General features: G+C 31.1%; 1 protein-coding gene across 9 annotated transcripts in view; it reads right to left on the reverse strand.

Moving 5' to 3' along the window:
• Window positions 1-2,845: 2,845 nt before the first annotated feature.
• Window positions 2,846-14,241, reverse strand: part of LOC127733673 (5'-AMP-activated protein kinase catalytic subunit alpha-2-like) — a 51,794-nt gene continuing 40,398 nt past the window's right edge. For 6 of the 9 annotated variants that reach the window (XM_052243038.1, XM_052243009.1, XM_052243023.1 and 3 more), the window contains 2 exons: window positions 7,284-7,316; window positions 2,846-4,359 (listed from right to left, as the gene is read on the reverse strand). In XM_052243038.1, coding sequence (XP_052098998.1) covers window positions 4,262-4,359; window positions 7,284-7,316 — 131 coding nt within the window. In that variant the 3' untranslated portion in view covers window positions 2,846-4,261. The remainder of the gene's footprint in view (window positions 4,360-7,283; window positions 7,317-14,241) is intronic. The other 3 variants (XM_052243046.1, XM_052243031.1, XM_052243002.1) reach the window with 1 other exon arrangement.

Here is a 14,241-nt window from a genome sequence, read left to right on the forward strand (position 1 = left end):
AGCCAGTCCTTCTCCCATTTTCTGCTGATGTAAGATCTTTTTGCAGTTTTTGTGTTTTATTTGTTAGGTATCGTTTTATATATTATGCCGTCATTTGCAAATAATCTTGGGGTGCTGTATTTGGTTTCATCATTAAGGTCATTTATATACGCAAGGCACAGGATAGGACACCAATGCGGTATGTGAGGAAATCTTCTATCCAGTGTAAGGTGCTGTATTCAATACCATAATAATTTAGTTTGGAGAGAAGTCTTTTGTGAAGTACTTTGTCAAATGCTTTGGCAAAGTCCGTCACAACTATACCAGTTTGGATGCTAATCTTGTTTTTTGCAAGTTCTTGGGTGAATGATACGATACTGATTGAGTTTCACATGATCTTGATGCTCGGAATCCATTTTGAAGGTCGTACAACATTTTGTTATTTTCTAAGTGATCCATCATATTACTGGCTATAACATGTTCCGTGATTGTTACATAGTATGAAAGTGAGTGATATATGTCTATAGTTTATTACAGTGTGTTTATCTCCTTTATTAAAGACAGAACAAACATTCTCATGTTTCCAATCGTCTAAATAAAGGCAACAGTAGTATACCGCTGTTCGAAACTCATAAATCGATAGAGATAAAAACAAATCCGGGTTACAAATAAAACTGAGGGAAACGCATCAAATATAAGAGGAGAACAACGGCACAACATTAAAATGTAACACACACAGAAACGAACTATAATATAACAATGGCCATTTTCCTGACTTGGTACAGGACATTTTAAGAAACAAATGGTGGGTTGAACCCGGTTTTTCTGTGTCTAGCGATTTCTGAAATATGTATGATATTGCGGTAGGGATGTCACTACTAAGCTCTTTTCGAACTTTTCCGCAGATTTGATCTGGACCAGTTGCTTTATTAGGATTGATCTTATCCAGTAATTTTATGACACTTTTCTTTAGTGATGTTTTCATTTTTGATAGTATGTTTTCCCTTTGTTTGGTATAGGTTCGCTTGTTGTTTCTTCGGAGAAGTTTTCTGAAACTGTCTCTTAAAGATGTTTGCTTTTTCTGATGTAGTGTCTGTTAGTTCTCTATCTTTTCTACGTGCAGCAATGCCTGTGCTGTCATACTTTTAATTTATGTAATCAAGTTCTATGGTTGTGTATGTGGGATGTTGTCATCTGGTTCTTCTACCGGTAAGTCAGATATAATTTTTTCGATACGGTTCCAATAGGCATTACGCATTTCTCTTTGTAATGTTCTTTTTAAGTATTGGTCTTGTTTCATTTGTTCCGGACTACTTTTGCTCTTTTTATATAGTTGTTAAACTTCAATTTTTAAGGTGTTAGCAACCCAGGGTGGTTTGATCTTTGTTGTGGTTGTCTTCTTGTGAATTTGTTTCTTTACTGATTTAATAAGTCTGTTTCTGAATGTATTCCAAAGATCATTAGTAGATGAACTGTGGAAATGACCGTTAATTTCTTGTTAGAGTTTGTTTCATGTTTTTCCAGTTAGCTTTTTTACACTGGTTGGTTTTCCTGTTTATTTTCTTATTACGTTTCAGAGATATTGCCCATTCTGCATAGGATGATATCATGATCTGCATTCGCTATAGGGAGCATTGTCTCTACTTTGTAGACTATGGTTGGTATGTTTGTAAATATGAGATCAAGTGTTCTGTCTCCCATTGTGGGTTGTTTTAACAATCTGCTCAAGTGAATATCCATTAATGATGTTAAGATGTTGTTCATGAAGTTGAATGTCTGGTTTTTGCAAGGAACGATGCATGGAATATTCCAGTTTATGTGGACAAGATTAAAGTTGCCACCAGGAATGATCGTTGATTTGACATTTTGAGTTGATCTATGGATGTACCGTTATCGGATGGAGGTCTATAGCAACTTCCAGCAATTAGCTTTCTTGCATTCGTGATTTTTATTTGTACCCATATAGAGACAGAGTCTTGGGAGAGAAGGTTTGTTGTTACTGCATAATCAATTTTTAAACCAGATAACTCAATGATTATTGTGGCCAACTTTTGTTCAAATTTGTTCAGTAGTTTCAGAGGGGAAGATTTTTGCAGAAGTTAAGAGATGACGACTTCAGACGTCAACTGATAAGAATACCTCATTATAACCTTTGGGTCTGGTCATTGTAAAATCTTGATATAACACTTTTGCATTTAGTTAAGATAACATTTTTTTCAGTGGATAAAATGAGCATGAAGTTCTCCATAAATTAACTTAAAAATATATAGTTGTTTTGGGGGTATTTTAAGTTCAAACATTGATATACTTTTTTCTCTTTTTATGATTGTTTATTGATTTCTGATGAAATTTTATTTTCCTTTCCATAATCTTACTAGACACTTTTTATTCTATTGGCCAAACAATTCTGTAGCTGTTTGACCTATCTTTTGTAATTTATGGGCAAATTACATGTCAAAACAATTTGAGAGTAGATGATTAAAATGGTTTTTAAAATTTCTGCAAGTCATAAAAATCATCATCATTTTCATGATATGTCTTTAATTCAGAACTCTATACCATCTTTAAATCTAGAGTGATCACATAGACCCAGCTTGATTGGATCAAATCTTTATAAAAGCAATGACAAACTTGTGTACTGTATTTCAGGTAATTAATCAGTCAACAGAACGGCTGTGACTAGATGCCAATAAAAAGCAAATGCCTTTTAAACAATGAAAAGACTGACAACAATAACAAAACACCACATAGAAAACTAAAGATCAAGAATCATGAATAGTTTGCATATGTCGTGTATTGGACAAAGTAATATATTTGAACAAATGCTCTCAAATACTTTCTTCACAAAAAGAAGGAAAACAAAATATAAATACCAATTCTGTTTAATATATGTTGTCAATATACATTTTTACATTAAAATTTTGATTACATAAATGCCCTATTCATAATAACAAAACAAAAGATATTGTTTTTCAGAAACAAGCACTTGAAGTAACTAGCACTGAAAACTTTCAGAAAATTCGGGAACTGTAATCAACACTGTCAATTTCATATTTTAACACAACTACTGAGTGACATTCAGCATGTTTTTACCAAGTCATTCAAAGCTACACACGTCTGATTGACCTAACTAAGTAAAACTCTTACACTGTTGTCATTTAATAAAAAATAAAGCTCACCAAAATATATGCATCTTCATTTGAAACAGGCTTTAGATCCATTTGGAAAAAAGACTAAAAATTTTTAGTAATCAACATTTTCTCTCTCAAATAAGACACTAACAGAAACAACATAACGTAAGCTAAACTACACAAACAAAATATCTTAAGCTAAAGTACACAAACAAAATATCTTCATAAAAACTATGTGTTAAATTGCACATATGCAGAACATTTAAAAAATGGAATTTATTATCTATTTACACTTCAACACGATCAACGAGATATTCATTAAAAGAGATAAATATTCAAATGGCTGGGTCATACAAATACACAAAGAGAGAAGTGGTTTTGTACAAATCACATAGGGAGACACACCCAACATGTCTTCATTCAAACATAATTTTAGATATTTTTCACAGAATAAAAAAAGCTTTCAATAACATGGTTCCTGAAAAATATGAAGAATGTTAAATGCTATTTACGTTGAGAACTTTTAGAAACGAGGCATTTAGAGGAATGAAATAGAGATTTGTAAGAAATTTGGGTATTTGCCAAAGAAATTTGATGAATAGAGTAGATTACTGGTAAAAGAGTACTTCCTTACATATGTATTACAGATAACATTTCATTTTATAATGTAATACACACTATATTTATGTATTGTGTACATTTTATTAAACATAATGTTATACACACTACATTTATTATAACATATTAATATAACAACTATACAGACTAAATTTCATATATTATGTACTAGATGTAACTTATAGCAATACACACTACATTAAATACATTGTGTACTTCATTTCAAATAATGAAATATACAACAAGTTTAATAAATAATGTGCTTTGTAAACTCTCATTTATGTAAAAGTCATGTCTTGCTTTATGTTTTTTTTTGGGGGTTATCTGAAGAAATATAACATGAACAACAGCTAGGATGTATCTCTCTGAAGTTTTATGATGAACTCCTAGCATATACCTGTTTTCATTCAGCTATAGAAAAGATGAATCAAAAGTTTCCATTCATAAGGCAGTCTAAGATGGAAGTCATATTCTTTGAACATTCTTTTCTGTAAGACAGTATAATATTTTGTGACAGTGTTTCTGTATACTCCTTATCGAGCTAATGTTGTTATGAGGTCAGCACACATTTCAAAGAATTCTAACGTCTGATGTGTTTTCATTGGCTCATCATCAACTTCCATATTTTCTTCTGTAAAACAAACGAGGAATATATTATCATGTACAAGATCTGAACATTTCTTTATCCAAATAAGTTTTTGTTAATGGTTGTTTTAATGATAAATGACATTTACTATTTCTTTTCAGAAACCTTAACCAAGAAAAGCATGCCTCAATTGAAAGGTTAAAATAAAAATAATTCTACATAAATACTACATAACATTTCATCAAGCAATCCTCAATTATCTCTTATAATAACCCTGTATTCCATTTTTAAAGGTTATTGTAAGATATTTACAGATACTGTAATGAAAGCTTTACTTTCGAAAATTTTGTAAAACAAAGATTTTGTTATATATTTTAGATACATGCCATATATATCTTATTTATGACTTTCAGAATAAAAAAAATTGTAAATTTTGAATCAAATGTTAGACAAACATTACAATGTGTAAATGATGCCATTTACCATTGTGTGGGTGTGTGGAAGGCTGAGGGGAATGCATATTGATAATGAAAATTAGTATCAAAGTAATAACTAATTGACAAAATTCACTGAACCTTACAAATATTATTTAAAATATTGATACATGCAAGTAATTCTACTAATTGCTTGCCTACTATATGAGATCATACACACATTTATCCATTTATTGAAAACTACTTCTCTGGTGGAGTCTTGCTTTTTCCAACCATCTTTTCAATGGGAATGGACAAAGAGCTGGCCAAAACACTAGCATAGATAGACTGTCTTTTTTATCAATATAAGTCTATGCATTCAATATTTTTTAAAACAAGAGTGTACAAGGGTAGTATAAATAATTAAGACTGATAAGAAAAGCATACTCCACAAGAGCTGTTGTGTATGGTGTGAACAGCTGACTATTATTATCCTGGAGACTTAAAATTTCTTCCAATTTAGTAAAGTGTTGTTTTTTACTGTTTGGTATTTATCTCATTTAAAACCCATGTTTGTGTAGCAATAGGTAAAAAGAATTTGGACACCTATAATCATATTTAAACTAGTACTTTCCTATCAAACAAATTGGTTCAGCACAGTATATATTTAATTTTCCAGGTACCATCTTTTTTTCTATTTGAAAAAGTTATATTGTTTCAAGAATTCATGATTTTATCAACTGCTCATATCAAATTTGATTTGGAATGGTACTTAATAACGTTATTTCTTGAAGTTGGTATAAAACAACGAAGTCCATTTTTCCACACATGATATTAAATTTATAGTAATGAAGTTTAATATTAATCTTATAAAGTACTTCAAGTCAAAGATACCAACTTTTGTGATTCTTGGAGGATTCCTCTTCTCAAGGGGCTCAAAACTGTTCCATGGAAATTTACAGTTTCATTTAAAGTGCTGAATTATTTAGTAGAATTTTCCAATCTTTGGATAATATAAATAATGGAACTAATTAATTATTTAATTGATGAAAATTGGTAACTTGTGAATAATTTTATTTTCATCATTGTATTAGGTTTCTACATATAAAGAAATATCATAAAATTAATCTATAGCTGAACACAGTTCTTTATATATTCATGTATTAATAAGATCTATATTCTACATACAAACACTTAGTACTATAATATATTAGAATGAATTAATTACTGAACATTCACTGTGACCCCATGCTGACTTAGATAAACAGGCCATAAATTTCAGTACAAGCATCCATTACCAAGGTATAAAGTTGGAAGAATACAGATTATTTTTAAAGCATATATTTTTTTTCAGGAAAATGTCAGCAAAACAAATAATAGCTTCTTTCTCCCTCCTCCAACTACAGACTGTTATATATCTATGTCCTTTAAGGAAGGTAAAAAAAATGCACCTGATCTGGATTCAACTGTCTTAATACACAAATAGTTTAAACAGAAAAAGAATGTTTAATTCTTTATTGATTTTTCTTGCAATTCCAGTGTGTGAATCTGCAATATGTGCCAAGTCATCAAAGTCCTTGTATATTGCTATTACATTATGCACACACTGCTGTTTTTGTCCTTACATTGACATAGGTCATGTACAATTCAAGTTTTTTTTCTCTATTTTAATGAAATCCACTTTTGGAATAAAATTTCTCAAGATACTTCATCTTTATTTTTTTTATTTTAGACTCAAATTGTACATGAAACTGATACTCAAAGACTTGCACTTTCAATTATGGAAATCATCAAATCATAAACGATGTTTGGTGATATTTAAAAAAATGAGATAATGATATGACTATGGATGTTTTTGTAACATTGTACATGGTTTTATCTTAGTAGAAAGGTTTTCCAATTTCCATTTCAATTGCTCAAAGTATTTTCTAAGAAGCATTCCATGAATGCATGATTCATCTAAATCATGCATCTATGATATAATATTTCAAAGGAAGGGAAAAAAGTGATTCTATAATATATATACTGGGTAACCTTCGACCTCAAAGCAGCTAGCCATAGTTATCAGCTTATGTCAATCAATTGGAATAAAATATATAAATCAAATTTTTTGCTCCAATGGCAGTATATTATCCATGTGAAAACAATTTTTATATTCAAAATTCAATGTCTTCTGGGATAACAAAATTTTTCCAATCTGCATTTGTCAAATTGTTAATATTTAGAACTATTAGCAATGTATTACTTTATAAGTTATTATGACTGTCAGACATTTTAATTTGGAATTCTCAGATAATTCCAAAACCATAGTGTACCACAGGGAATTTTTGTTGTACAATGTATTATAATAGTAATCAATCATACAAGAAAATTAATGTTGTAAATAAACAAATGAAGCAAACCAAATAAAGAAATTTGTATGATAGAACTGTATCATATAAACAAAAAATGAGTTAAATTGTGAAACTGTAATAGCTAGGTTTTCAGAGAATCCCAATTTTAAAGTAGAAAGTGCAATGTGTATAAAGCGTGACATAAGCTGATAGTAACACTTACCAGGCATAAATAATACAGTATCTTGTGAAGCATCTGAAAATCAATTATATATTAAACAGTGTGCCCCATAAAGCTGTTGTGAAGGGAGCTGGGCTTGATCCTGCATAATGTCATTCACACCATTGTGAGTAACCTCAAACCAGTGCTGAATGACAACTGGGTGCTGTGACACAAAAATACAGGTATTATGTGACAATGATGATCATTTCAAAAAAGGTTTTCATATAAAACTTTCATGTGCAAATGGAATAAAAGTTTCAAGAGAAAAAACATAATTACTTAAGGCTCCAAAACATGCATTGCTCACCTGGCAGATATGTGTAAATCTGCTTAAATGCTAGCTAAAGCATCAAGTAACATATTTTGCTAAGGAGTAATTTTGGATGTACCACTGACATAGAAAAATCAAACTGTATGTTAGCATTGAAGGGTACAAATTGCTTTCATGTTGCTATGTGAACTTAAAATTAAACAATGAATTATATTTAACAATGGAACACATTTAGGCAAATTATATATTTTGAATGATCCCTTGTTCATAATTATACACTTGAAGTTAACCCCATTTTTATGACAGATAGATTCATTCTCCATGCACAACATATGTTATTTTTAAAAATAAAACAAGTATCGTTATTCAAATACATACTGGGTCATTTTGTAACTTGAATAGCTGAGAATAATAGCTCACAAATCAGGTTGAAAAACTGATTTGTTACTCATACATACTCTGTACAAAAATGACATGTGGTATGATTGCCAATAAGACAAGTGTCCCCAAATGACCAAAGGATGTGGATGTGAAAAAACTACAGGTAATCATATGGCCTTCAATAATGAGAAAATCCCTTTACATTCAAAAAGCTATAAAATACCCTTGAATAACAAAATTTGAATCAATTCAAGAGAAATCTAACAGTCTGATTTAAGCTTATTCAAAAAAAATGTGATGGAGTTGAACATTTATGACTTTTGACCATAAATTTAAAAATTTATAGATTGTGTGGTTCAGATAATCAAAGTACAAAATTTCAAATTCAGCACAATACTTCATACATTAAAAATTTTAAATAATAAAAAGACAAGAGTGCACACGCTGAAATGTCTCGCCTTCTTTACTAATCATTGATATCATGTTGACCTAAATATAAAGCTTTATTACAACTGTCACATAAACTTAACATTAACCAATGAACCATGAAAATGAGGTCAAGGTCAGATGAACCATGCTAGGCAGGCATGTACAGCTAACAATTCTTCCATACAACAAATATAGTTGACCTATTACTCATAGTTTAAGAAAAACAGACAAAAACACAAAAACTTAACACTGAGCAATGAACCTTGAAAATGAGGTCAAGGTCAAATAAAACCTGCGTGACTGACATATAGATCATAAATTATTTCCATACACCAAATATAGTTGAACTATTGCATATAGTATCAGAATAAAAGACCAAAACTCAAAAACTTAACTTTGACCACTGAACCATGAAAATGAGGTCAAGGTCAGATGACACCTGCCAGCTAGACATGTACACCTTACAATTATTCCATACACCAAATATAGTAGACCTATTGTATACAGTATAAGAAAAACAGACCAAAACACAAAAACTTAACTATAACCACTGAACCATGAAAATGAGGTCAAGGTCAGATGACACCTGACAGCTAGACATGTACACCTTACAATCATTCCATACACCCAATATACTAGACCTATTGCTTATAGTATCTGAGATATGGACTTGACCACCAAAACTTAACCTTGTTCACTGATCCATGAAATGAGGTCGAGGTCAAGTGAAAACTGTCTGACGGGCATGAGGACCTTGCAAGGTACGCACATACCAAATATAGTTATCCTATTACTTATAATAAGAGAGAATTTAACATTACAAAAAATCTGAACTTTTTTTTCAAGTAGTCACTGAACCATGAAAATGAGGTCAAGGCCATTGGACATGTGACTGACGGAAACTTCATAACATGAGGCATCCATATACAAAGTATGAAGCATCCAGGTCTTCCACCCTCTAAAATATAAAGCTTTTAAGAAGTTAGCTAACGCCGCCGCCGGATCACTATCCCTATGTCGAGCTTTCTGCGACAAAAGTCGCAGGCTCGACAAAAACCAAATTGGTTGGTTCCACTGAATCCTATTTTTGAAAACCTACTTGACAGCAGATGGAAGTGATGGCAATACTAAGAACAGGTTTATGAAATAAATGGATCAACTACATGTGTCTGAAAATGACTTTTGTTGACAAAAAAAAAAACACATGAAAACCTTTTTATGCAAAATGACAAAAGCTTAGTGTATACAAACTTTGTAGAAAGCCAGACAATGCAACGCAAACAAACATATCAACAGAGCAAAAAATAGTAATATAAGACCAAGAAACTGGAAATTACTTATATTTTCTGATAATTTATATGGGAATTAAACACGAAATACTCAAATGTGCTAAAAAGTATTAAAATAGGTCATTAACACTTCTGGTACAGAACCACTAATTTAGACCCGGTCATGACAAACATATAAGACAGTAATACATATCTATTAAACAAATTATTTCCTAGGCATAGCTGTAACTTCTAAAATATGCAAAAGTTGTGGGTAACTTTGGTAGGATATGAAAGCTTAATGACTTGAGATCACTGTATAACCTTTGTTGAATTTTTAATTTTGAATATTAAAACATCATATGGAAAAGAAATAGGAGGCCTGTTTTTCAGATCAGAAGTACCAGTACTTCCAAAACCTCAAGGAACCAGTGCACTCATAAATGCAATAAAAAAAATTTCACCACAAGCCAAGCAAAGGTATTGTTTTGACATGAAATGACTAACTTTTTTCAACTAAAGATAAAATGGCTATGACTGTTGGAAATAGCAGAAGTTAACATAGAACCAATGTGCCCATGAATTAGTGGTTTTATACCTTATAAGTGAACTATGCTGGCCTTAAGATGACTTTGGCATTTTGTCATTTGGTAACTGTCTCATTGACATATATGATAAAGAAAGGCTAGAAAAAAAACTACACTGCAAAGTTAATGAAATTCTTATGCAAAACCTATTTCTAACAGGTTTTTCCAAAGGCAACTTGAATGATAAAAAGCTAGGAAAAAATGTGATTATGTGGCATTTTTGAAAGCACATAGTGTTTACAGTGACTAGAAAGTAATGTCAACCTTTCACTTATTCCAGTATGCTTATTGCAGAATAAAAACAAGAATGTGTCCATAGTACACGGATGCCCCACTCGCACTATCATTTTCTATGTTCAGTGGACCGTGAAATTGGCGTCAAAACTCTACTTTGGCATTAAAATTAGAAAGATCATATCATAGGGAACATGTGTACTAAGTTCCAAGTTGATTGGACTTCAACTTCATCAAAAACTACCTTGACCAAAAACTTTAACCTGAAGCGGGACAGACGGACGGACGGACGAACGAACAAACGGACGGACGAACGAACAGATGCACAGACCAGAAAACATAATGCCCCTACTACTATCATAGGTGGGGCATAATTAACGCTCCGACCAGAGCTAGTGACCATCTTGAACTTGTAATCTTTTGCTGATTGTTGAAGGCCTCACTGTGACTTTGATATGAAGAACAGCAATAAAATTGTTGTTTTCTTTTTGCTTTGAGTTTTCTTTTTTTCTGTTACTTTACAGAAAGAAGGCATTTTCTTTTTTTTTCAAATGGCTGTCCCATGCAGGTCATACAAGAGTGGTAGTCACATCAATTGGTGCATATTAGAAATTCATTATACATTTTACTATTATAATGGTGATAGCCCCCCCCCCCCCCCACAAAAAAAGAAAAATTTACTGTAATTGTACAAATTGAATGTATACACAATATAAAGGACATATATAAAATTTGAAATTAAATGAAAAATTAATAAAAGTGTTAATAGAGATGGCAAAAAATATAAAAAAAAAAATGTCCAAGTATATAGCACATATATTTTTGATCATACAAAAGGTAATTATTATGATGTCATAACATTACCAAGGATATAAATGTATAGAGGTCATAACATTAACAAGGATATAAATGTATAGAGGTCATAACAATTAAACATTACCTATGATCTAAATGTATAGAAGTCATAATATTACCAAGGATCTAAATGTATAACATCTAAATGATTGTGAAAAGTGACATGTCTGCCATGTAGGTAAGAAGGATAATAGAGAAACTAAAGAAGGCCAGTGGCCAAAACGTTCAAAAATGGTTTAATTAATATAAAAAAAGTTATCTGTTATTTCCAGATCCATAGTCAAGATATCACACATACACACATCTCATTACTGTCACAAAATAAACTATGCAAACCACAAGTTCATGTGATCATTCAAAATAATAGTAGCTGACAGTAAAATAGCTATGCCTTAACTAAATAATTTATGTACCAGACTTAACAAGTACAGTAGATGCAAACAGCACATCCCTATTGAGTAATTATCTATGTCAAGTTTGAAGAAAGACATCACAGAAAACAACAATAAAACACCACAAAATCAATTTTACTATCATAAGAAGCATGCCCTATAATAATCCTTTGCAAATGATATTTATTCTTAAATAAATTTAAGATATCGCAGGAGGCACACTATGTGATTATTTTCTTACGACTGATCATATCTGCAGAAATCATGACCGAAGTTAAAACAGTAATGTAACCGGAGAGTCATTCCACAAAAGAAATTATAACTTTAACATTTAATCATTTAAATAGATCATAAATTAGTATTGCCAATCAGGAGGATCAAAATTAAAATACTGACTTTCGACACAGAGATTCATCTCGCCTGTGGGCAAAAAATTTTAAAAATGACAATCTGATGGACAGCAACATTGCTTATCAATTCAATGTCACTGAACCATAACCTAGGGGACAGGGCCTCGAAATAGTCCGCAAACTGAAATGTACTTAAAGTAATGAAACTTTATACAAAATATCAATGATCTATCACAAGTAGTTCCTATCAAACTGACTTTAGCAGAAAACTTAACATTGAAAATTGATAATTAATTCAGTCACTGGACCATGACCTAGGGGGCAGGGTCTTGAAATAGATGTCAAACTGATATGTTCTGATAGTAATGCAACTTTATAGAAAATATCATTGAACTATCACAAGTACTAGTAGTTCATATCAAACTAACTTAAGCAGTAAACACTGCTGGAAATGTCTCCCTTTCGTCTCAGGTGAACAAAAAACACCAGGGGTTACAACCATCTTCCTACTTTTTTTTAATATAAAAATTGAAAAAGAAGACAACAAATTTCTGATATAAGAAAAGGTTATATTCAGTGAATGGCCATTATGTTATAAGCATATTATTATTTTTCAACAGGTCTTGACATTACACATATAAACTTATATACTGGGATTTCTCTTATTAACAAGTGTTTAGACTTACATAATGTGATATGGTCCTGACTTCCATTCATACTCAATGATTTTCTACATTGGACTTCCTGAGAATATTAAGAACCCTTATGTTTGCTCTATCAAAATTACTACTGTCAGTTTTTTACAATGATATTTAGAGATAACAGTATGCTCAAATTTTCCCATCAGCCAATATGTTTATCTTTAGAATTCATTTAAAATTATTTGTTGCTTTTTTTAATGATATAAAGCTCCAAAGTTTGTCTGAACTATACAAACTTGAAATATAAATCAACTGTTGAGCAATGTAAGAAGCTTCCTACTGTTGTAATTTTCGTGTGATATTTGATGGGGAAAAGGACCAATTATGAATATATCCACTAAATGATAGAAATTTCTTATTAATTTTAACAATAATTTCATATTTTGCTCTTGTGTAGGAAGAAGAGTAGATTGATTGATTTTTGGTTGCTTAACGTCCAGTGGCAAATATTTCATGCATGTTCAGGAAGAGGAAGAAGAGTAGAAGATTTGTAAATATACTGTAATACATTGTCATTCTGCCTATTTATTTGGAAGATTTTCTTCTTAATCTGAACTGATGAAATTGATTTTTAATATGAAGTTTATATTTATATAGCACTCTGAAACTTATATTTCAGAAATAATAACAGTTTGTAAAAATTATTTCTGACCTAATCATTCAATGAAATGAGGTTGTCATAACACTGCTATCAGTACAAATCAAAGATTTTGTGGCAATTTTTTTTTCTTTTTTGGAGAGGCACTAGTTTACTTGATTTTAAAATGCAAAGTAGATGCAACATAATTCATCCATATGTCTAAAACAAGATTAAGTGAACTGTCAACTCAGTATTACCAAAGCACACACACATTACATATGAAATTGTCTTTTTTTTTAATTTATTCCATAGAATCCTGGTTTTAACATCTCAAGTTTGTTACTTTACAACTCTTGTCACAAATGGGAAAGATTTGATCATTTACGTGAAAATGTGTTTGAAATATGCTCATTTTTGTGATGCATTTTGTTTTATTTTTCAAGCTGATAGATCATGCACAAAAAAAGAGGAAAATAAAAAACATGTCCATTTCTGTATCAGCAGAACCTGTCTTCACAAGCCAGCTTATCACAACCTAGGATTTCATCTTCAATAAATAGTGGAGAAATAGAACTGTGAGTGAAATTACAAATGGATATCCCCCTGCCCCCAAAACTTCTAGTATTTTGAAGTAAGTACATAAACTATCTCCACTTAAACATGGCAGACCAGGGTTATATTCCTTCTATGTAAATCCTCAGGTAGTGTTTTACAACTGTGTAAGATTTCATCAATATCTGTTCAGTAGTATAGGAGATAAGCTTATAGGACACATGAACAGGGTAATTCCTATATAATCCCCCAAAAAACTGTGTTGGCATGGAGTATAATAACTGGCATCTGAAAACAACTTCCACTAAATTTTCTACAAACCATAAGAAATGTGCTTAATATTTCGAATATTTATTAT

Source organism: Mytilus californianus, unplaced genomic scaffold (genome assembly GCF_021869535.1).
Source record: "Mytilus californianus isolate M0D057914Y unplaced genomic scaffold, xbMytCali1.0.p SCAF_1, whole genome shotgun sequence".
NCBI classification, from domain to species: Eukaryota; Metazoa; Mollusca; class Bivalvia; order Mytilida; family Mytilidae; genus Mytilus; species Mytilus californianus.